Source organism: Magnolia sinica, chromosome 5 (assembly GCF_029962835.1).
Source record: "Magnolia sinica isolate HGM2019 chromosome 5, MsV1, whole genome shotgun sequence".
Classification (NCBI taxonomy): Eukaryota; Viridiplantae; Streptophyta; class Magnoliopsida; order Magnoliales; family Magnoliaceae; genus Magnolia; species Magnolia sinica.
This window is the reverse complement of record NC_080577.1, coordinates 7,873,316-7,896,437: the sequence shown is the minus strand read 5'-3', so window position 1 is coordinate 7,896,437 and position 23,122 is coordinate 7,873,316. Positions and strand designations below refer to the sequence as shown.

The window sequence follows — 23,122 nt, the reverse complement described above, 5'->3', positions numbered from 1 at the left end:
GCGGACAAGTCTCAGGAAAATGCTGATTATATAGAAGAAAATTTACATAACTCATGTTCCAGAAAATACGACGAGCCACAACAAATCTCATGTTCCGGAAAATACAGAAAACATTGGGACAGCAAACCCCAACGCATCATACAGACTGCAAAACCAAATGGATTTTCTGTCTTCGTTTTGAAAGGAGTCTATGACCACCCAAAAACATAGTCGAGAAGGTAAACCAGCACAAGTGAAAATGGGTAGAAAATGAATGCCACCGCACATGTCCAGAGTGGGAACGTGGTTCGGAAGCTGGTGAAGAGACCCATTACGACAGTAACAATTAGGATGACGAGCACTTCGGCCGAGAAGTCCCACGTCAAGTGCCGCGCATAAACGAGACCCAAGAAAACGGCCAGACAAAGGATATTGTTCATGGTTACTCCGCCATAGATCTGCAGCAATAACGACAAAGATTCAAGTACAAAACAACATTTGTGCAATTTGCAGTTCAAATATATCCATGTCCACACAAATTTTTATTTTTATTTTTTTTGAAAGATAACGATATATATATTAAAAAGGAGAAGAATCTGCTGAGAGAGCAGAAACTCCTTACAGGCCAATAAAACAAAGATCCTGACCCTTTAGCCTATCTACTTGCAACGCCCATTCAATCAGTAGGCGTTTAGCTCTAGAAATAACCACATAAGCTGACATAGAAACATCCGAAAAACATCTCTGATTTCTTTCCTCCCAGACTGCCCACCAGACCGCGAGAATACCCATCCTCCATAGGATTGTTCTGATTTAAAGAAACTGACCCTATGCCATGCTTGAAAGAAAAGGGCTCCCGATCTGGGGGCACACCAGCTGACGTTAAACCGCAGGCAGAACTCAGCCCAGATTAGGGAAGAGAAGGGACAGTGAAGCAGGAGATGATCCACAGACTCTTCGTTCCGCATGCAGCACAGGCATATGTTGACAAGAAACATACCTCTTTTGCGCAGATTATCAACTGTGAGGATTTTCTGCTTACACGCAAGCCAACCGAAAACCAAGAACTTTGGCGGGGCCAAATACTTCCAAATACAGTGGACCTGCTGAGCTTCAGGGACCACTGGGCTGATAAGACGAGATTTATACAGGGATTTTACAGAAAAAACACTATCCTTTTCCAGGTTCCAAATTAAAGAATCTTCAGCGGACTGATCTCGGGAAGCTGCGGCTATGCAATCCAATAACTCCACATATTCAGCGATTTCCCAGTCCTGCAGATTACGTCCGCATGGCAGATTCCACACGATTCTGTTGCCGATGAGGTCATAGCAATCGGCTACAAAGATGTCCTTAGAAGGGCCTAGAAGAAGATAAATGTTTGGGAATCTTTCGTTCAGGGGGGAGTTGCCTACCCAAAGATCGGTCCAAAAACGAATACTGGACCCCTTAGCCAGCTCAAAAGCAACACCTTTTAGGACTTCTTCTTTCTGCTTTAGAATACCTTTCCAGATAGCCGACGCCTTGTAGGCTGAAGATGCATTGGTCCACCAACCTCCCAGAGATTTACCATATTTGCTTTTATTAACCGAATTCCACAGGGCCCCGTTATCTGTCCCTAATCTCCAAATCCACTTACCGAGGAGAGCCCGATTCATAGCCTTTAAATCTTTAACACCAGCCCCACCAGCTCTATGATGAGAACACACCTCTTTCCAGCGCAGGAGGTGAAACTTCTTCTCTTCCTTGCCATGCCAGAGAAAGTCGCGCCTTAATTTATCAATGGAAGACATAATCTGGCCTGGGCATCTGACCAGGGACATGTAGTAGAGCGGCAGCTTTGACAAGGGTGAGGCGACCACCCAGCGACAGATAGCGACATTTCCATCTAGCCAAATAATTGTGAACTCTGGAGATGACCTTCCCCTAGTAGAACTTTGGGGGACTGCCAATGCATAGAGGCAGCCCCACGAATATTGACGGGAGGGCAGCAGGTGAGCAATGAAGAATTCTTGCAAAAGATTCAAGCTCCTCGGACTTGATGTTGACCCCAAACATCTTAGATTTTGGTGAGATTGACTCTCAGGCCCGACACGGCTTCAAAACAGCAAATTCTTGCGCGCAGATTTTCCAACAACTCAGGGATAGCTTCAGAGAAGATCAGCGTGTCATCCGCGAACTAAATGTGCGAAATAAGGCTGCTCATCCCTTTGATTTGAATGCCTCCTTGGATGCCGATAGAAAGGCCTTTAAAGAGGAGCTTTGATAGGGCCTCGGCCACCATGAGAAAGAGGAGAGGGGAGAGGGGGTCGCCTTGCCGAAGACCTCTTGAGCTCTTAAAAAACCCCTTGGGGGACCCGTTGAGAAGAACCAAGAAGTGCACCGAACCGATGCATTCTCATATCCACTTGTGTCATTTTAACCCAAAGCCCAACCTCTTCATCATGTAATCCAGAAATTTCCAATCCACATGATCGTAAGCTTTCTCGATGTCTAATTTGCAAACAAGACTCTTCGCCCCGGACCTATGGCTGGAATCTAGACATTCATTAGCTATTAAAGTGCTATCAATAATATGCCTTCCAGCTATGAAAGTACTTTGATGACCTGAGATGACCTTACCAATCACCTTCTTAAGCCGAGACGCAAGGACTTTCGCCAGAATTTTGTAGGGCCCTCCAACCAGATTGATTGGTCTGAAGTCCTGGAATGAGGCAGCCCCCGACATTTTGGGGATAAGGGCTATAAAGGAAGCCCCTAAGCCCTTTGGCAATCTGCCTCTGGCAAAGAATTCCTTGAAGAAGGCCATAACATCTAATCTGATGACCTCCCAGAAGCTTTGGAAGAACAGGATAGGGAAGCCATCCAGGCCCGATGTCTTATCGCTGCCTAGAGCATCAATAGCCAACTTCACCTCTTCCACAGAGAACGGAGCTTCCAGCTGAGTGGCTTCATCAGACGAGATACTGTCTATATGGAGCTGATCCAAACTAGGACACTGCCACTCTTCGTCTTTGAGCAGAGACTTGAAGTGCGAGATCGCCTCTTTAGCAATGGAATCTTTTTCTTCAATTCTGATGCCTTTCACAACAATGCTGGAAATTTTGTTGCAGCTGACATGCATGTTGGCAACTCTGTGGAACCAGTTGGTATTCTTATCTCCCTCCTTGATCCGCTTTGCTCTAGACTTCTACTTCCAAGCAATTTCCTTTTCAAGAGCCCTCGAGGAGAGAGATTGAATCAGCTGGATTCTTTTACTCATCGACACAGGGGACATGGAAAAGGATTCAGTTTCCTGATCTATCATGTGCAACTCGGATAACAGCGCATCTGTTTCCTGTTCTCTGTCACGAAATTTCTTCAACTTCCACTGCTTCAATTGCCCCTTCAGCTGTTTCAGTTTGGAAAACAAAGCATACCTTGCAAAACCGTCAACCTGAAAAGCAGCCCACCATTCAGCTATCATCTGATAAAAACCTTCTATTCTAAGCCATGAGGAATCAAACCTGAAGGGCTTTGGCCCCCAATTCTGATACTCATTTGAGAGAAAGATGGGAGAATGGTCGGACGTCACTCTGAGGAGGACCGACTGAGAGACCGCCGGGTAAAGATCGAGCCAGTCATTGGAGAAGAAATTTGTCCAAGCGAGAGAGAATAGGAGAGGCTTGACCGTTGGACCAAGTGAATCTGGAACCTAGCAGAGGAAGGTCCACTAGCTCCTGATATTCGATCCATTGCGAGAAAGATGCCATCGCAGGGGAGCTGCACATCCCATGAGATTTCTCTGCAACAGATCTGATGACATTGAAGTCTCCCACGATACAAAGGGGGCCTTGGAAGCTCTGATGGATGAAGCTCAATCCCTCCCAGTCCTGCTACTCTACAGAGACCACTGAGACGACCTCCACGCGAGGAGGATACCTCCTGAACTGCCAATAGAATCCAGCACCCTCCATTTTGCGTCTGTAGCCCTCCATAGAGTGCCCATCAGCCTATCGTCGAAATGATGAACTTTTGTCTCCTGCAGACAGATGACATCTGGGTTGTCTGCTACAGAGATCTTTGATGAGGCATCTCTACTACTTGGATCCCACTCCCCTAACATTCCAGGAGATGATCTTCATTTGGTTACCATACTGCGTCGATTACCCTGATTTGCCATGGATAGGTTAATCGAGTTCGGTTCACCGGACTGCTATTTGAGGTGCTGCAGATTTCTGCCACAACATGACCTGGAGATTCGTCGTTGGGGGGAAGGTGAAGCTGAGAGAGGCCTCCCACGCGACTCTACACATTGAAATAGAGCAATGAAGTCCTCAGGACAATCCCCAAAAGACAGGCCTAAGGATCTCCTACATGACCAATAGCATCCCTGATCCACTTTTTCTTGTGAATAGCGTCGACCATCTTCGCTCTGTGGACAGCGTCTATGAACTTGAGACCATCTTCTTTGACAGAAGCTTGATCTGAGCCTGCACAGCACTAGAGGGGCTCGGCTTCTATAATCTCGACTCGATTGTCCTCCTGGAATGCATGAGAAGGTCGTGGTTCGTCTGATCAGAGGAAGTGGAGAGGCTGGAAGGGAGACCGGAGATTGGCAACGATGGGTTCTCTGATTGCATGGAGAAACTGTCAAAATCTGCTTCGACATCGGGAGGCCAAGATTGATTACAACGGGCGGGATTGAGCTCAGGGGCGACGCCACGGGCTATCTGGAGAGGGGACAGCAGGTTCGGATGGAAGTCTAGAGACGGAGGGGAGCCCTTATCTCTAGAATGAAAAGGAATCAAAATACGATGGGGGCCCAGGTTTGGAAGGACAAGATAATTTAGATTAAAAAGGGTATCTGACTCCACTGGATTAGGACCCGACTCATGGGACCCAGGTCGCCCAAAAGAAATATTAGCTCGGCCAAACCCGGATTCGAGTTTGGGTCTCGCACGAAGGACTCCCGAGACGAGAGTTCCCACGCGCGCACTGAAGCTGGCCGTTGTAACGCTAGAGCTGCTGACGTGTCACAATCTCTGTCGTCCTTTCCGACGACGTGGAGCTGGAACATCGAGATTGGCACCTAAGGCAGAAGCAGAGAGAGCACATGTTTAGGCGAGCGTGAGATGCGGGCCAGGCGTCGACGCCTTGTCGACACCCGTCCCTCTTCGGGATGGGGGACTGATCGAGGCGTCAGGGGCGACAACTGTGGCAGAGGGAGATGTAAACGATGGTCTTTGGGAGCACGGAATGCGTACACCTTCCTGCCCCTGGGTCGCAGCCGACGCCATGAAAGGAGGGGCGACTTCCTTCGATCTCCACCAAGCGCCCCACCTGGGAACAGTCGTATCTCTCTCTTCCCTCTGGATGGGAAGCTTTAACGATCTTCCTTCAGCAAAGATCTGGATATGGTTGGGAAGCAACTCTCCCTTGTTCCGTCGAACACGCACCCTCGCGACACCCATCTCTTCGCCATTCTTTGTCAAGGGGTCAACTTCGATGAAGGAACCAAGTAAGGAGGCGGCCAAAACGAAGAAATCTTCGAAGCAGAGTTCCAGGGGAATCCACCAGATGGGGATTCAAACGTCTTCCTTACCGAAGATAGAGAAGTCTTCCCAGGTTTGGACTCTAAAAACTGGACTATCTGAATGTATCGCTCCTGCCATCAGTAGCCTATCGGTGCTGAAACCCGGAGCGACTTTACACCATAGCTCATTGTACCTGATCGGTCTTATGGAATAAGAATCCGGCCGGATCCTTGTGCAACCATCGATCCACACTCTCACTTGAGAGATGGATGCCCCCTCTTTGGTTGTAATGACGACCAAATCCTGCAACTCCTTCGATTTCTCCAAGCGCTCTTGCGGAATATGCAGACCTTGAGCGGAATTAGACTCCATCAAGCTCTTGCCTATGCCCTACATTGGATCAGGGGATGCAGATGAGGAGGGATGGTTGGGATTGAGAGGCTCTGACGAGATTGGCGACCCTACTCGATCGAGGAGGATTTCCTTGAAAGAGAGGGTATTGGTTCGGGACACGCCTAATGGATGTGTATTCCTTTGCACCCTCTTGGGAGCGATGACGGGTGAGGGATCTGGTTTCCTGGAATGTCGTTCTGGGCCGAAGCGCGCCCTTTGGACCAGCAAAGGGTTCCCACCGAAGCTCTCACCATGGAGCATGAGAACTGCTCTGGAGAGTTCAGCCTCTGCTGAACTCATCCTGATGAGGGCGAAACCTCTATACTCGCCACTGGTTTTATCTCTCGGCATGACTACGTCCATCACCGCTCCTGCTCTGCCGAAAACACGTGAGAAGTTGATGGGGAGCCACCCTTTCGGATACCCTCTCACGAACAAGGTAGGGTAGGTTGCGAGTCTGCTCGCTTTTTTGCCCCGGTTTGCGTTGTTCCTCTTATGCCGCACTGCTCTTTTCCATTCTCCTTTCCCGACCTCCCCCTCGGACTCTGAAGGGCCTCCTTCCGATTTCCTGGTACGTTCGTCTGTGTCTTTGGAGCCATCAGCAACCTCCTTAGATGTCGTCGACATTATAGCCATCTTCTACTGCACTGTCCTCACGTCGTCATCTGCACTGTTGTCGTTGTCATCGTCTCAACATATGACAAAACAATGCATTTCTATCAATTCTAGACTGAAAGCAGCCCTTAAAGAGTTTTGCTTATTGTAAGGTGACATGAATCTACCAAGAAGGGAACTCGGTAGCAGATACCATGTCTACACAAATTGATCATAAATATATTCACACGGCGGTTCCGTACTTGTCTTGACGTGATTACAGACTACTCCGATACTCTTTTGATCCTTTATCATTCTATAAATCTTAGTAACAATTAACAAAGAACAAATGTATCTATTGTTCAGAAAGAATTTCTTTCAAACGTACATAGTGAGTAATGCTTCCTCTAGTATTTTGAGCTAAATATAGTAGTGTGGTTCCTCTGAAGAATGAGTTCTGATGGTCGGGTAATCAGTGGACGGTTTTCCTGGTATACAGTTTGTTGTTTGCTCAGAGCATAATAGCCTAATTGTCTAAAGTAAATAATTAGCAACTTTATCTAAGCAAGCAGGAGTTTTGGACCTGTCAGCAAATGAATGTTACAGCAGAGTATCACAGACACCAAACATAAGTAAATGGATAAGGAACTATGGGTATGGAGATCTACACGAATGTAATGGTGTATCTCCATTTATAGAGACTTTACACCATTCCTGACATATAAGGCTATTAATGACCACACAAAAACCATTTAAGGTATTTGAAGCCTTAAATAATTGACTTATTAAGGCCCTGTTTGGATAGCTGTAATCCAATGTCTTAAAATGGAGAAAAATAAAGATTATTTGGTGAAATCCATAATTCTCTTTGCAATCTAAACAACAGAAAGTGTCGAACCCAGGAAAACCATTTCCTTATCCCATAGATTCCGCCTATCCAAACAAAGCCTAACTTCAAATGCCACAAAAGCTTACTGCAGTCCAACTTCAAAAGACATCTACAAAGCAAAGCCCATAGGAGCAACCTCAGTTCAAAAGGCTAACTACAGTGGTAATCTACAGCAGAAATAGGGAAGCAATTTAAAGTGATGGAAGCAAATGACTCATCTAAAAAATTTGTAAATCGATGCAAGCTTTTGCTCAAATACATCCCATCGATGCAAGCTTTTGCTCACATACATCCCAATGTATTGCAGAGCGAAACGTAGGGAATTTAGCCTTTAAATCTGGGTGATATCTTCCAATGATCCAAAGGGCGTATATGACACAAGTCTTACATTGTATGCAATGTTTTGAATATTAGTATGGTATCAGCCAATACAGCCATATTGGCCAGGTAGAATACGCGATATGGGTCGGTATTGGACCATTATTAACAAACTCGACTGTATCGGCACAGCCACATCTTGTGTGTATCTGTGGGCTTAAATAGCTACAACCGGTTCCTATTTTTCACTTTTCCTCTTTTTTTCTCCTTTCAAATTTCTATAGGTTAGGGATTGTTTCAAGGCTATTTTTAACCAAATCTAAAGCTGTTTCAAAGATCAAAACAAGCTTTTTTGATGTAGGATGACCTAATCCAACCTTAAATGAGCATGGTATATGAAAGGGGCAGATTTATGCAATCTTAAAAAACAAATAAAATATCAGCCTTCTACATCCGCATCATTTTTTTTCCCTCGAATCAAAGGATCGAATGCCATGTACCCATTTTAGAAATTTAAAATAAAAAATGTAAATAAAATTTTAAAAAGAAAAAAAAAACAAATACAAAAAACACGATTTTTGTTTGTTCTTGCCGGAATCTAGTCAAATTAGCATGATAACCCCAAACCAATGAATCATGCTTCGTTTTTGTTCAATTTGGGGATTTTTGCATTTTTCTTGATTTACGATGGCATTTTCTAGAAATTTTCAGAATTTTTTTTATTTATTTATTTTTTTTTTTTTTTTGATGTCTTTAAACTAATTGTTGTAATGATGCATGAGTGTTTTAATACAATAGATCTCCAGATTTCATGGATGCATTGCTTTAAAAAAATTACAATTTTTTTTTTTTTGGAAGCCATTTTTAGGCATTTTCTAAAGAAAAAAAAAACTGTCAAAGTTTAGGAAAATAAATCGAGTGTTTGGGGGAGAGAAGTGATCAAAGTTTTAATAACTTTGAGTACTTCGGTGTCTCAAGAGGTGCGTAGGGCAAATTTTTGTTTAGCATGGTGGGTTTCTATTTTCTCATATAGATGCTTTAAAAGGTTGTAATTTTTCTTATGTTTTAGTGGGTTATAACTTATAAGCTTTTGTACCATTTGGCTGCTCATTTGCATAAAATTTGTTGCCTTTCAAAAAAAAAAAAATGCCATGTTAGATCTAGGTAAGTCTATGTTTTTTACCATAGATCTACCATTGTTGTTGGATTTTTTTTCTTTTCTGCCCATTTTTAGGCATTTTTCTATTTTTTTCTTTTTCTTTCCAAAATTTCTTTGGGTGAATGATAAAATTAGGTTGTTTAAACATATGCCTAGGTTATTTGAACCTAAATCTACCACTGCTGCTGGATTTTAAGTTATTTTTGCATTTTGAGGCCGTTTTTCCAAAATTTTAGGCTTTTTTGGAAAAAATTCTTTTTTTTCCCCCATAATCTCTTTGGGCGAATGATAGATTTAGGTGGTTTAAACATAGATCTAGGTTATTGGAACATAGATCTACACTTTATATGCTATAATTTTATTTTTAATGTATTTTTGGAAAATTTTAATTTTAAAATTTTTTTTTTTCAAAAATCAGATTTGGAAAATAAAAAAGTGTTGTTATTTGAAAAAATAGATCTACCATCTATGACATGTAATTTTTTTTAATGTATTTTCAACCATTTTTTAGAATTTTTTTTCCAAAAAGCAATTTAGGGAAATGCACATACAGATGAAATGATAGATGAAAACATTCATTAATAATACATTATTTCAATTTATAACATACACCAACAATTTACATTCGAAAGACTCAACATCACTGCTTCCAAGTTACAAACTTACAGCAGGTAAACCCGACAGACAACATTCTTACCAAAGAATAGTTCGATGCGCTGTAGAATACATGTTCAATATATATATATATATATATATATATATATATATATATATATATATATATATATATATAGATACTTGGATATCTCATTTTTCCTTTTTTTTTTTGCCTAAAATGAAATTTTGTCCAATACGAGGGTGATAACAAGTGTGAGGCAAATTTTTGTTTAGCATGGTGGGTTTCTTGTATAGATACTTTAGTCGGTTTTTTGGGAGGCCGATATGCCCACCGATATTGATATTCAGAACCATGATTGTATTGTGGATAGGCTATAAAAGCTCACAATTGGATTATTTCAACACTTCCATAATTTGGATATTTTGCTTTGAACATGAACGATCATCATAACCATTGTATAATCAATGGGTCAAAATATTCAATATGAGATTTTGTTGGACGGTGTGTCTTTGAAAAAGGCCTAAATCCTACTGCCAGAGTCTCAACGTATCTTATTTTAATACGTCAAAATGAATCCACACAAACCTCTATTGATGTTTATCAGCCAAAAGTTTAAACTTAGCCTGCAGCTAGAATCCTACCACTTGAGCTGAACACATATTGGCAATCACAAGGACCTGACATCAGATGAGATTATTGAAAGTGAGAAAAACTGACCTCAGAGAACGTTAAAGAAGTAGTTCTTTGCTTCTTCCTGCAGGCAAAAATAATTGCGGAGACGGCCTCACTAGAGTTGGTAGCCAATGGCATCGCAATAAATGAGATGAAGAAAGTGGGTATGCTTGTAGCGTTAGAGAAATTGGTGACAGCATCTACAAGAGGATCTGCAAACGCAGCTGCGATAACCGCTCCTAGAAGCAATAGTGATATTGCTTTAGCATAAATCCAATAGGGATTGTCGATGCCCTCTACAACTTCATCGCTCCTATCAATCAGCATATCATGTTCTTCCTTAGTTATCTGCGTATGCATTTTGAAGATGTCAAGAGTCTGCTTATGACAATTATGGGAAAACATACCATGAGAATGAGGCAACTTACCCGATGAAAGTCGTGAATTAATCTATTTTGATCAATAGTTGCATGAGGGACAGAACGCTTAGCGTGATCAACCCATTTTGAGATTCCGCTCACAAACTCATCTTCAGAGAGTTTATTATCGCTCGACGTATCAAACTCATACATTACCTTTCTCACAGCATCATCCCTATCTAAATCTATTTCGTCAAATTTGATTCCGATGATCAGTGCTGTTAACTCGCGAATTGATAAAAAATTGTTGTTATCCTCATCGATTCTCTTAAATAATCTGTAATTACAACAGGAAAGAAAAGAATTATCAAACATGTATAAAAAAAAATGTGGAAGATTGCAGAAAGTATTTGGTGGGAACTAACTTCTTTATGACGTCTGTGTCAGGCTGACCGTTATCTTTAAGGAGCCTTCCTAGAGCGGTTTCCGAGTGCACGTGCCTTAAAATTCCTGCTATTACATGCTTATGTTTTGCATATGCTAGTCTTCTCTTCTGAATCCAGGGCTGAAAGACCTGGGCGAGTGTCAAGAAGAAAGCCATCAGTCTCAACAAAGCCAGATAAAAAAGCAACAAAAAATATATCAATCTAAGTCATGAAAATCACATCTCCAATTCATCAAATGCCTTGTGTCATGCACACGTTTTTTCCTTTTCTATGGATAATGGACACTTCAATTAAAAAATGAGGAAGTTTGCAATAGGGATCAAATCCCCAACACAGAGAACAGCATGCCTTTCCTGCTATTTAGACAACGACTGGGCCCAGACATTTGCTACACTCAAAAGCAGGAAAATAAACTGTTTAACCTTTGAAATAAATCTTGAATCTCACACCAAAAGAAAGCTAAACACCAAGGCTCATTGCAAATTTCCAAGACTTAATTGAAAACATCCAATGCACTCCTTCCTAATGCAGGCATAAGGCCCAACATGTGCTGATTTTTGGGCTGTTTGCTGCTAGTTTTGCAGGCTAAATTTCAGAGACCAACATTAACAGTTTTTGGGGAGATATGAGAACTGATTTTGAAGAAATGATTGTTGATCTTGAAGATTCTCTATTTTGGGAAGGATTCTCTGGATTTACTTTTATTCAAATTGAGCACATCTCTGTGGGTATAGTTGTTGCTATCTTTAGTTGGATTAGACTAATTTGGAAAAAAAAAAAAAAAAACTAGTTGTTGGAAAATCTTAATTAAAGATTCATAGGGATTTTAGGGTGTGCTTTAGAGTCTATAAAAGGGTGCTGTTCTAGGAAGGTAAAGCATTCAATTCTCAGTTTTTTGAGGTTTAAGTACTTGTAAGAAGTGAATAAGTTTCAATTGATGAACTTGTTTATCCCTCTATTCCAATATTCTTGCATGTGTGTTCTTCATCCATTCTTGCGACCTAAGGTATCAAAATCTCACTACTTCAATAACCAGCAGCATTTGGCAAACATCAAAGGTTCAAACCATGGTTCATAGTATGTGGGGCACTTCTAACGCACATATGAAAGTGTCTGAGGACTAAGTTTCAATTCTCTAACGCATATCACCCTCAAATAGACAATCAAAATGAGGCGGTCAACAAGAGCCTTGTTAACCTCTTCAAAAGTATCATAGGCAACAACGTGCCTCAAAGGAACTTGGCGAAGAGTATCATAGGCAACAACGTACCTCAAAGGAACTTGGCTTTACCTCAAGCCGATTTTGCCTACATCGCTTAATAAATCATACTATGGGAAAAAGCTCCATTTGTAATAATAAATGGGAGAAGTCCACAACATGTACTTGACTTATTACTGTTGCCGGAACAAGATCGAGTGAGTGAAGATGCCAATGCTTTTGTCGAATACATCCAGGACTTTTAAACTCAGACAAAGAAGAATGAAGAAAGCAATGCCAAGTATATAGAAGCTGGGAATAAACATCGATGTTAGAGAAGTTATAAAGAAGGTGTCATGGTTATGGTTTATCTCCACAAAGAAAGGCTTCCAACAAAAAATATATATATAGCAAGCTTAGGTCCAAGAAGACTGGGCCATGTCAAGTCAAGAGTGAGATCAAGTTGGCAAGTGACTTGGATATCTCTCTAACTTTCATCATGACTGATTTGTTTGAGTATCATGGTAAGGCTCCTGACATGCAAAACAAAGTTATTGTTGATATCGACGAACTACTCCCAAGAAAAAGAAGTTGAATAAGTGTTGTGCATGAAGATCACCGACACTTGACAATGATCAAGAGCAAATGTTAAAAAAGATTGGATCCAAACATCTTCTGAAAGCCCTCTTCTGAACACATGGATCAAGAGCAAGCATTATTTGGTGAAATTGAAGAAAGCCCTCTTCTGAACACATGGATCAAGAGCAAGCATTATTTGGTGAAATTGAAGAAAGCCCTCTTCTGAACACATGGATCAAGAGCAAGCATTATTTGGTGAAATTGAAGAAAGCCCTCTTCTGAACACATGGATCAAGAGCAATGAGTTAAAAAAGATTGGATCCAAACATCTACTATTTCTATAAAGCATCAAATTCATTGGAGTTGAGTTCTCTCGAACAAAGGGGAATAATGCAGGCCTAAGGCCCAACTTGTGTTGAATTTTGGGTTGTTTGCTACTAGTTTTGGGGGCTAAATTTCACACACTGCCACTGCCATTTTTTATTTTTAAAGGAAAGTGATACTGATATGATTGTTGATTCTGAAGATTCTAGAAGCTTTTTGAATGATTCAATGGATTTATTTTTCCTTTCTTATTCCAATGCAAGTGGGCCAAACCTTTGTAGGTAGAGTTGATGACATCTTAGATAGTTTAGATTGTTAGATCAGTTTGAAATCAATCTAATAGTTGGAAAATCTTAATTAAAGATTCATAAAGAGTTTAGGGTGTCTTTTACAGTCTCTTAAAAGGGGTTGAAGGAGGTATGGCATTCCATTTTTCTTTTCGTAGGGCTTATTTAAGTATTTGTAAGAATTAAAGAAGTTTCAATTTCAATAAAGTTGTAAATCCCTCTCCATTCCAATATTCTCGTCGGTACGTTCTTCATCCATTCTTGCAATTTGGGTACTAAAATCTTGTTGGTTCAGTAACCAGATTGCACCACTTCCACACAAGGAGATCATTTTGTGTTTGTAGGAGCTAAATAAAAAGACAAAAAAATTTTGCCAAAATGTCACTATACACCTTGTTTGAATTTGACCTCTATGGGTTTTCGCACGTACATTAACTATCTTCTAAATCTCATGGTTAATTGTTGCAGTATATTATCAATAAAGTACACATACCACATACACAAACACACATCAGAAATTTGATCGTTTATAAATAATGCACATATCATGCACCTAAGCACACCTGCATGCAATTGCCACACTGGAGCTGATCTTCTGATTCTCACAGAGAAACACAACACTAGCTACATCCATTTTCTTTGAAATAAATCTTCTATCTAACAGTTTCTTTACATTCTAGTTAACCAATTTAAATTGTCAAAGAACTGATAAAAAGAACACAAGTACAACTACTAGCTGACTTATTATAAATTGCACATAACATTCAAGAAAAATAAGGAATGGAAGTAAATGTTCTTTTACAGTTTATGTGCCTTTAGGGTAGGTATATACAAAATACTAAAGAAAAGGAGGAGGAAGAGAAAAGAAGAAGAAAAGATCAAAAATATTTACATTAATACAACCAAACCAACATATAAAGATGTAGCGCATTATGAAACAAAACCACAGAGTAACCATGTTGGTGACCCCATTACCCTTGGATTTGGGATGTCTTACCCTAGAGAAAAATCTGCTAAAAAAACTGCTTTCTTTCTTAGGATTTGAAAGGGTTGGATACTTGGTTCTCAAAATTTTAACTGTTGTGGAATCACAAACGTGGTCACTAAATGTGTGCTTCACCGGAACCTCATAAAAGTTAACAATTTTTTGCTTTGACTTTTTTGTTTACATCATGATTTGATCAAAGAAGATTCCTGGGCTGCACTTCTGTGGTCATAATGTTCAACACATGCATACACATCATAAGCAACATAAGCCTTTAGATTTACTCAATGCTATAAGGTGAATGGAATACCTGATAGAGGCAGTAAGCAATTAGGAATGCAATGGAAACAATGAGACCAACCAAGACTCCCAGCCGTCTTTCTGATTGTAAATTGAAAATTAATGGTAGTTGCACAATGATAAATGGTATCACAGATATAGTCATGATCTTTGCGGCATGACTAGTTTGCAAATCAGTAGTAACACCAGAACCTGCAAAGATGGAGAACTTGTGGATTATGTTGTTATCCACCAAGAGTCACTGTGTTCTGAAAATCCAATTACAAACCCTTGAAATTCTTTATGAAAAAGTCAAGTTGTAAAACACTTAGACAATGCATCACAAAAATAAAAGCCAAGAAGCATATTTCAAAGAGGAATTATAGAGACCTAAGACCTAACAATGCAGAGAACAAGAATCACCAATCATGAGGTGATCCAGACCACTTATCAGATGGGCCCCACACAGGATGACAGATGCACCACAAGTCTCCCAGTTACAAACCATTCAATCAAAAGCCTACCAATTGACATTTAAGAAACTATACAGCAAGGGTCCACAATCAACAGAAAATAGAAAAAATATTGAAGGGTTAGGTTCTTCCACAGGGGGAGATCTTTAAGATATCCCACATCCATGATGGGACCCATTAGATCAACAACCTGAGCCACTGAACCGTGAGCCCCACATGTACAAATCATGGGCCTAAAAAAACTATGCTTTCACTGAGGCACAAGACCGGATAATTTCCCTATTTCTAATTGGCAGAACAGTGACCAGTATTTGATTCTCTCAAAATAGATAGTAGGCAATACCAAATGAGTGGTAATAAAGAGTAAAAGTGAAAAGATTGGAAAGTAATACAAGAAAAGTGCAACATAAAGGAATTTTAACATTTTGATTTGACATTTTAATAATATTTTGAGTTTTTGAATCTTCAGATGAGTAGAGTGTGGCAAGTAGATCATACCATCAGATGTGGCCTACTGTATTGAGCTTTCATTAGGTTTGGGAGAAGTCAAATATTTTTAACTTCCTTTTACCCATAAGGAATACCTCTACTGATGTAGCCTACTGTAAGTAATTTGCCCCACTCAGTTTAGCAAATGTAGTCTGAAAGTTCATCGTCTCGAATGCAGACAAATGACTCTTGGCTTATTACTGACATAAAGGAATTTTAACATTTTGATTTGACATTTTAATAATATTTTGAGTTTTTGAATCTTCAGATGAGTAGAGTGTGGCAACTAGATCATACCATCAGATGTGGCCTACTGTATTGAACTTTCATTAGGTTTGGGAGAAGTCAAATATTGTAACTTCCTTTTACCCATAAGGAATACCTCTACGGATGTATAACCCACTGAGTTTAGCCAATGCAGTCTGAAAGTCCATCGTCTCAAATGCGGACAAATGACTCTTGGCTTATTACTGACACCCTTTGATTTAGGAGAAATCAAACACCCAAGGAGGAACTAATAAATTTAACTTACCCCGCATGTATTTCAGAAATCGACGTATATCAACGAACACAGTCACTTGATAGTTCTTGTTTCAACACCTTCACACATGCATTGATTCTTAAACCTTTGCAATGCTCACCTTCAACACATATTTTCAATCTCCAATCTGATCACAAAACTGGTCATAAACACACGATACCCGACTTTTATCCATCACAATGGATCTATATGAAAGTGGGCCTCTGACACATTCATGGACACAATTACGTGGCCCACCATACTGGATTAATTTAGCTCTAATACCATGTGGACAGATAGAGAAAAGAGAAAGGAGAAGAAAGGAGAAAAAGAATGAGAGAGAGAGAGAGATAATAATGATAACCGTTCACACGTCCCCACCTCTCTCATGTCTATTAATATAGTGTCCAATCTTTACAAGAATTCCATTAATAAGAAATGTAAAAATACCCATTACGTCATAAACCTAGATGGGTCTAAGAATGGGCCATATAACAGCCCACATTCACATTCGATAACAATCAACATCTTTCCTTGGATTGTGAGCTACAATTTTCTTTTTCAAAAAAAAAAAAAAAAAAACCTAGATATATTATTTGCTGAAAATATATCCAGTTGCTGGCTTAAGTAAATAGTTCCAAGGTTTAAAATCATGGGAATTCTAAACCAACTCAATTAGAAGGAACCAATGCCAGTGCATGTGACATGCAACCCGAACAAATGGAGGTAAATGGGGAGGAATTGGGAGTGAATGGAGGTAAATGGCATTTAAGGTGTGTTTGGATGGGAGTAAATGAATGGAAATGAAATGAAATGGGAGTAAATTGGCCTGTAAATGAAATCATAAATGAAATGGGAGTAAATTGGCCTATAAATGAAATCATCTCTCTGAGAGAGGATTTGGAAGTAAATTGGGTTAACTGCCTTTTTGAGCTCCCTTAGAGAGTCGCACGAATAAACATAGGTGCCGCTACGCACATGTCCGCCATACAAGTGGCATGCTTATTATAATCAAAACAATCCAATTATCGGCTACATCACTTAAAACACACCAATAAAATGATCCAAACCGTCCAAAGGTTGGCCATCTAAATGGACGGTTAAAAAATGTTGGCAAGTTGCTTATTTGTGATCCTTATGTGTGTGGCCCACCTGAGGCTCAAAATTTCCTCATTTTTGGCAAAAGTATATATTTCAATGGGCTTATTACAATCATTCTGTTACATATCAGTTATATATACCAATTTGGGATATTAAAGCTGATTTGGGATATCACATATGTTCCTATGAATGTATTCAAAATTTCCAATGTGATCCAATTCCTCCCATTTACTCCCATCCAAACAAAATATTTGGATTTCAAATGCATTTCATTTACTCCCATCCAAACACAACCAAGTAAGCCATTCACTCCCAATTCATTTACCTCCAATTACATTTCCCATTTATCTATATTTGCAAGCTCCCAAACGAGCCCTGATAGATTTGAGGCCTAAATATCAAAAGTCACAATTTACTATTTGTGGGAGACATAGGGGGATGAGATCGATGATATGGGGCCGATTTAAAGATGTGATTGAAAATGTGATTAAAGATTTATAGAAATATTTCCAAGATTTGCTTTTACTATTATTAGGCTTTTACCATCTTAGGTAGATAAGATTTATTTGAATCAACTATAATTGATTTGAAATCAATCTCTTTGTTGGGAGAATCCTCATTAAATATTCATTTAAGGTCTATAAAAGGAGGGGTGGTGTGGGAGGTACAAAGTTATTTATCCCTCTCTACTCAACTATTCTTGTAGGTGTACTCTTGTCCATTTCTTTGCAATTCAAGTATTAAGATCTTATTCATGATGTGAGATAACAGCCATTACGTAACGGTAACATTGGCAACCATTACCTGTTATAAGGTTGTAACGGCTATAACGGACTTCACAGAAAAAACAACCCATAATGGCCCATTATTGAGCCAATACAGGTTTTTTTTTTTCAAAAAAAAAAGAAAAGAAAAGGAAAGAAGTGTTAATCTTTCTGATTCCATAGCAATTAGAGCGAGGAGACTGTTAGTTGAATGGGCCTCGGATGCAGAAAATTTGAAGGGCTGTAATCTGCAGTTTTTAGGAGTGCAGCTTGCCCGCTATCTTAGCAGCTTATCTATCTCTGTAATTCTCCCTTTTTAATATAAATTGTGATCTTTCAAATATATATATATATATATTGCATAAATCCAGTACGAACTTAGCAAAGTCACATCAATCTAGGAGATGGACAAGAGGGAATCAGTATTTTAAATCCTCAATGTTTCAGTTTACGGGTACAAACACAATGAAGAACTGCACCCTACTATCCTTTTGTTGCTTTGGTAGCAAGATTTCAACTGGCCTTAGGATAAATCGTTGATGAAACATGATGCCACTTACAGTTTCATGTGATAAATCTAAAATGATGAACTATTTAAGAGCATCATGTTTGCGCCTAACCGCCGATCCCAATTCATTGGGATAAGGCTTAGATGATGGTGTTTGCACCAAACCACCATGATAGCTATATAAAAGAACTCCATCTAAGGATCTCCCCACTTCTATGGAATGTGAGAGGTGTGTGGCTTCAATATACTTGTTGAACAAACGACAGGGCCACAAGAAAGTGAGTAAATTAATGTGCAGAATTTAAGCATCGGTGCTTAGGCATTGCAAGGTATAAATAGTTTCCGGCCATGAATAAATAAACAAGAAGTGTATTTTTGCCTAAATGATGACACTATGCTCAAAAAACATTATCAGAAAAGGAACACACCAGTTAGGCTGCACCGTTTGGTATCTTGAGAATCTATTGAAGTTGAATGATCCAGAAGATCACACTTGCCAACAATGACGCAAGAACCCCATAACAATGTCAAAAGCATGACAGTTGACCCAGCAAGCAAGCCCATTCCAATCAAGACTTGATGTTGAGCAGTCTCTTTACTTCCAGAAAGTCCGGATACTGCACAGGCGTGTGAAATTTAGATTAGATTAGATGCACTATGTACAACAGTAATTAGATGGTGGGATTGGGGAGGCGGTAATCCCAATCCCATCCACTGGAGTCAGACAAAAGACAATGTGAGAAAAGTTATTCACCGTAACAAAGATTTTTGATTTGGCTAACCTCAGAAAATTTTCAAAGGGAAAAGAATTTTCAATTGACAGTATAGTAAAACAGAATGCAGAGAGAAATGAAGAACTGACACAAACTGGCACTTCATGTACTTCAAACACCATCTTTCAGGACTCACAAAACATATAAAGGTAGTTCAGAATCATGACTTCACACACCGATTGTTTAAACCATCCATGGCTCAATTCACTTGAAAATATGCAAAATAACAGCTACGAATAATTGCATAAGATTTAATAAAAGAATGAGCACTCCTTTGCCGGGAACTACATATTCTAGATGGCATTCACTGAAGAATGCAGACATTCTTAAATGAGGTTCGTCTTCAATTGGAATTTCAAGCAAGGTAGATTTGGAAAAGGCAAATACCAACATCGAATGGGAATTCAATAATTACATGTTGGTTTCTTCAAAAAACAAGAATACATATCAGCCTGCATTCTGAACCATGATTTTAGTCCTTCTTATCAAGAACCCATCTTTTGGTAAAATAGAGATTCATTTTGCCACTAAAACAAACATGTAAAGACTTTTCATTTCTTTCTTTTTCCTCCATTAAAAAATATTAGGAAACCTCATTTCTTGAGAAACATATTGACTTTTACAGCCCTAAAAACAGACGAGTATTGATACCCCCTAAGTACAGAAAACTGCAATGATTCTAATCAGATACATTTCCTCAGAACCTTGCAACCTTGCAGTTCCCAGTAACCAGCCACATCAGCACAGTAACCTTCTCCCGCCCCCTGAAGGGACTTGTTGGTTAGGAAATGCACAGGCATATAATTCTTTGGAGATTGAATAGTTAAGGTGAAGACCAAAAACTATTGAGGGTCACACTCACTGCATTGGGTTGGTCCTTATCAAAAAATCTGGTGAAGCAGTTTGGTAAATTCCAAGCCATAAGATGAGTGACGTGTCGGGGGAGTTTCTATGCTAACAAATATAACATAAATCCCTAGAGAACCGGTGCAGCAAATCACATCATCCGCTTGTCAAAATGAAAGATCAGGAAATCCTTCTTCACCCACGAAACCAAGATCAGATAACTTTCACAATTTGCGAGTGGTGGGAAACTTCGACAACCACTCGTGTTCTTTCAAAAAGGAACGGAATCCAACAGGTAGAGCATGACCACGGAGATTGGTCAGACTGACATGTATACCATGATCGAATACCCCAACGAGTTCAAAGACAGCACATAAACAACTTCAAAAGAGCAGTTGAACTTCTTTGAAATTATTTAAAACAGAGAATCATATTCCATATGGACTGAGTCTGGCAGAGAATTGAACTAGGCTTCAGTCATCCTGCCCTTGTTCTGCAAATAAAAACACCATGCATGTAGATATGTTCCAGACTGTTCATCAGATGGCCCCTACGACCGAGGGCCATAGCACAAAAAATACAGCAATCAACTGATTGTATATCCTAGCCGTCAGATTACAGGATCTTCATCAATGGATCTCAAAGATCCACCTATTTTCATCTTTGAGTTTTATGTAATAGGAAAATGATCAGATGACTATAACCATCCATCCAACATATATGATCTCCTAACAATGGACCTCCCATGATAGAACCCACCCAACGAACGTTCCAGATCTCGTCCAAGTATTTCACGTGCATGGTACTTTCAACAAAGCACATAAGAGTTCTGTATCCGTCAAGAACACAGAAAACTCGCTGAAGAGAAAATCGCTGGACTAAAATCGGAAGCGGATTGGGTGGTGAACACAACACCACCCATATCCTGGTGACCGGATTCTGTGAGGCCCACCGTGATGCACGTGTTTTATCCACGCCGTCCGCCATGTTGCCGGTTCATTTTAGGGCATGTGCCCAAAATTGAAACATATCCTCAAGTGGACCACACCACAGGAAACAGTGGGGATTGAACGCCTACCGTTGAAAACTTAATGGGGGCCACAGAAGTTTTGGATCAAGCTGATATTTGTGTTTTCCCTTCATCCATGTCTGCGTGGCCTTATCAATAGGTTGGATGGCAAATAAATATCAGGGTGAGCCCTAGGAAGGTTTCAACGGTGGAAGTCATTATCCCCATTGTTTCCTGTGGTGTGGTCCACTTTAGCATTGGATATGCTTCAATATTAGGCTCGTGCTTAAAAAGGAGCCGGCAAAACGGATGGACGGCGTGGATAAACCACACATCACGGTGGACCCCACAGCGTTCAGTCACCAGGGATATGGGTGGAGTTGGGGTTACCACCCAATCCGCTTCCAAAAAGCAAACCGTCCATGGCAGCGCGGGCCCCGATGAACGGTTCGGATCCCTTCCAAACGTGACAGGTTTACGATCACAGATGAAGAGCACAGATTTCAGTTGCCGTCAAGGACGCGGAAAAGAACTCACCGAGGATGAGAAGTGCATCTGGAAGCGCGCCGAGGATGGGAAGGAAGAGTCCGCCAATGATGCCGGGGCCGAGTAGCTCGAGGAGGAGCTCGCTGCCGGTAGAGAGGAACTTTGCGGCGAGGAACATGAGGCAACCGTACACCAGCACCAGGAAGAGGTTACCCAAAACGGTGGTCGTGCAGGGGAGGAATCCATACGTCTGCTCACAGGCCTCGGAGGAATTGGAGGACAGGCGCTCGAGGAGTAGAAGAGAGTGTTGGCCGACATGACGGATGCCGTCCGATATCAGATCTGGAGAGGAGTGGTCCGTGATCAGACGGCTCTGGCCTTGTACGGATAGTAATAGGAGGAGGAGTAGGGGAAACGTAGCTCTTGCCATTTTTTTTCTCTTCTTGGGAGAGAACGCTGGGGGAGCAGCTAATGCGGGGCGGAGGACATATCATTCATACGCCATGCTCTAATTCCGAAAATGACCCTCACGGAAATGGTTAGCACAACGTCGCTTCTGATATCAGACAGAAGTGGGGCCTACTTGATGTATCCATGACATCTCAATGGTTAATCAGATGAGTCACTTCGGGTTACTTTGCCTGGAAATAAATCAGCCTGATCGAAAACTCAGATGGACCACACCACATGGAGAAAAAAAGAAAGTTGAGAATGACGCGTACCTTTGAATATAAAAGGGGGCTACTGTACAGTGTATCTGCAATCCGGACCATTCAGTCCGTTCATCTGGGGTGGATGAAGGTCACGCCCAAAATCAGGATGTTTTGCAACTCGTGTTGGCCCTAGTGAAAATCAAAGCCGTGACTTACCCTTCAATCTTGTTCAATGTGACCCACCTAGTTTTGGATCGAGTAAGATCCGCTTAAGCATATGATGGATGGGATGCCATTCATACATCACTTGCATATGTCTCGTATCTAGGTCTAATTCAAATGAAATGTGTCTCAAATCTAAACCACGGTGAGTTGGGTTTTTGAATAAGGTAGATTTTAACGGAATATGACCGACGTCCTCTTGCATGCGCCTGTACAATAATCCGGATTATGGAAACATGGGCCTCACTTGTCAGATTTGTGGGCCTCCCGCATCAGATTTAAAAACCCGCGTAGTACCATGCGAAGACCCATACCGCGTATCACGATGGTGAATAAAGAAATATAAAAAATAAGTCCTCTTTTGATATTATTCTTCGTGGAAACGGGATCTACGCGGTAGGAATTGAGTGATCAGGACGAATACTTACACTTTATCCCGGAAGTGGATATTGTACCTCGCACCAGCCATATAACGGAAGCTGACAGTGTACTGAGTAACTCACTACCCTAAGCTTACTGATTAAATCCCGTGGAATCCACGAGATTTATGTATTTTATCCTATAAAGCTCAAGTGGACCACACCACAGGAAACAGTGTGAATTGAATATCTACCGTTGAAAATTTCCTGAATGCCACGGAAGTGTTGGATCAAGCTTGTATTTGTTTTTTTCCCTTCATCCA

General features: G+C 40.6%; 1 protein-coding gene across 1 annotated transcript; it reads right to left on the bottom strand.

Annotated features, from left to right (window-relative positions):
• Nucleotides 1–9: 9 nt before the first annotated feature.
• LOC131245323 (sodium/calcium exchanger NCL1-like) lies at nt 10–22,096 on the bottom strand. The gene is made up of 7 exons (XM_058244691.1): nt 21,617–22,096; nt 18,880–19,068; nt 14,628–14,809; nt 10,924–11,072; nt 10,568–10,835; nt 10,185–10,487; nt 10–437 (listed from the first exon to the last, which is right to left on the bottom strand). Exons 1-7 carry the CDS (start codon nt 21,993–21,995, stop codon nt 189–191), a joined length of 1,719 nt encoding a protein of 572 aa, XP_058100674.1. The 5' UTR covers nt 21,996–22,096; the 3' UTR covers nt 10–188.
• Nucleotides 22,097–23,122: the final 1,026 nt, after the last annotated feature.

Bases quoted from the DNA above. Each gene is read 5' to 3' on its own strand.
- LOC131245323 (XM_058244691.1), bottom strand. From the start codon at position 21,995: ATGGCAAGAGCTACGTTTCCCCTACTCCTCCTCCTATTACTATCCGTA. The intron at 14,810-18,879 runs GTGTGTTCCTTT...CCATCTTTGCAG, and splicing joins CAAACGGTGCAGCCTAACTG to GTTCTGGTGTTACTACTGAT. The intron at 11,073-14,627 runs GTATTCCATTCA...ACACTCGCCCAG, and splicing joins TTGCTTACTGCCTCTATCAG to GTCTTTCAGCCCTGGATTCA.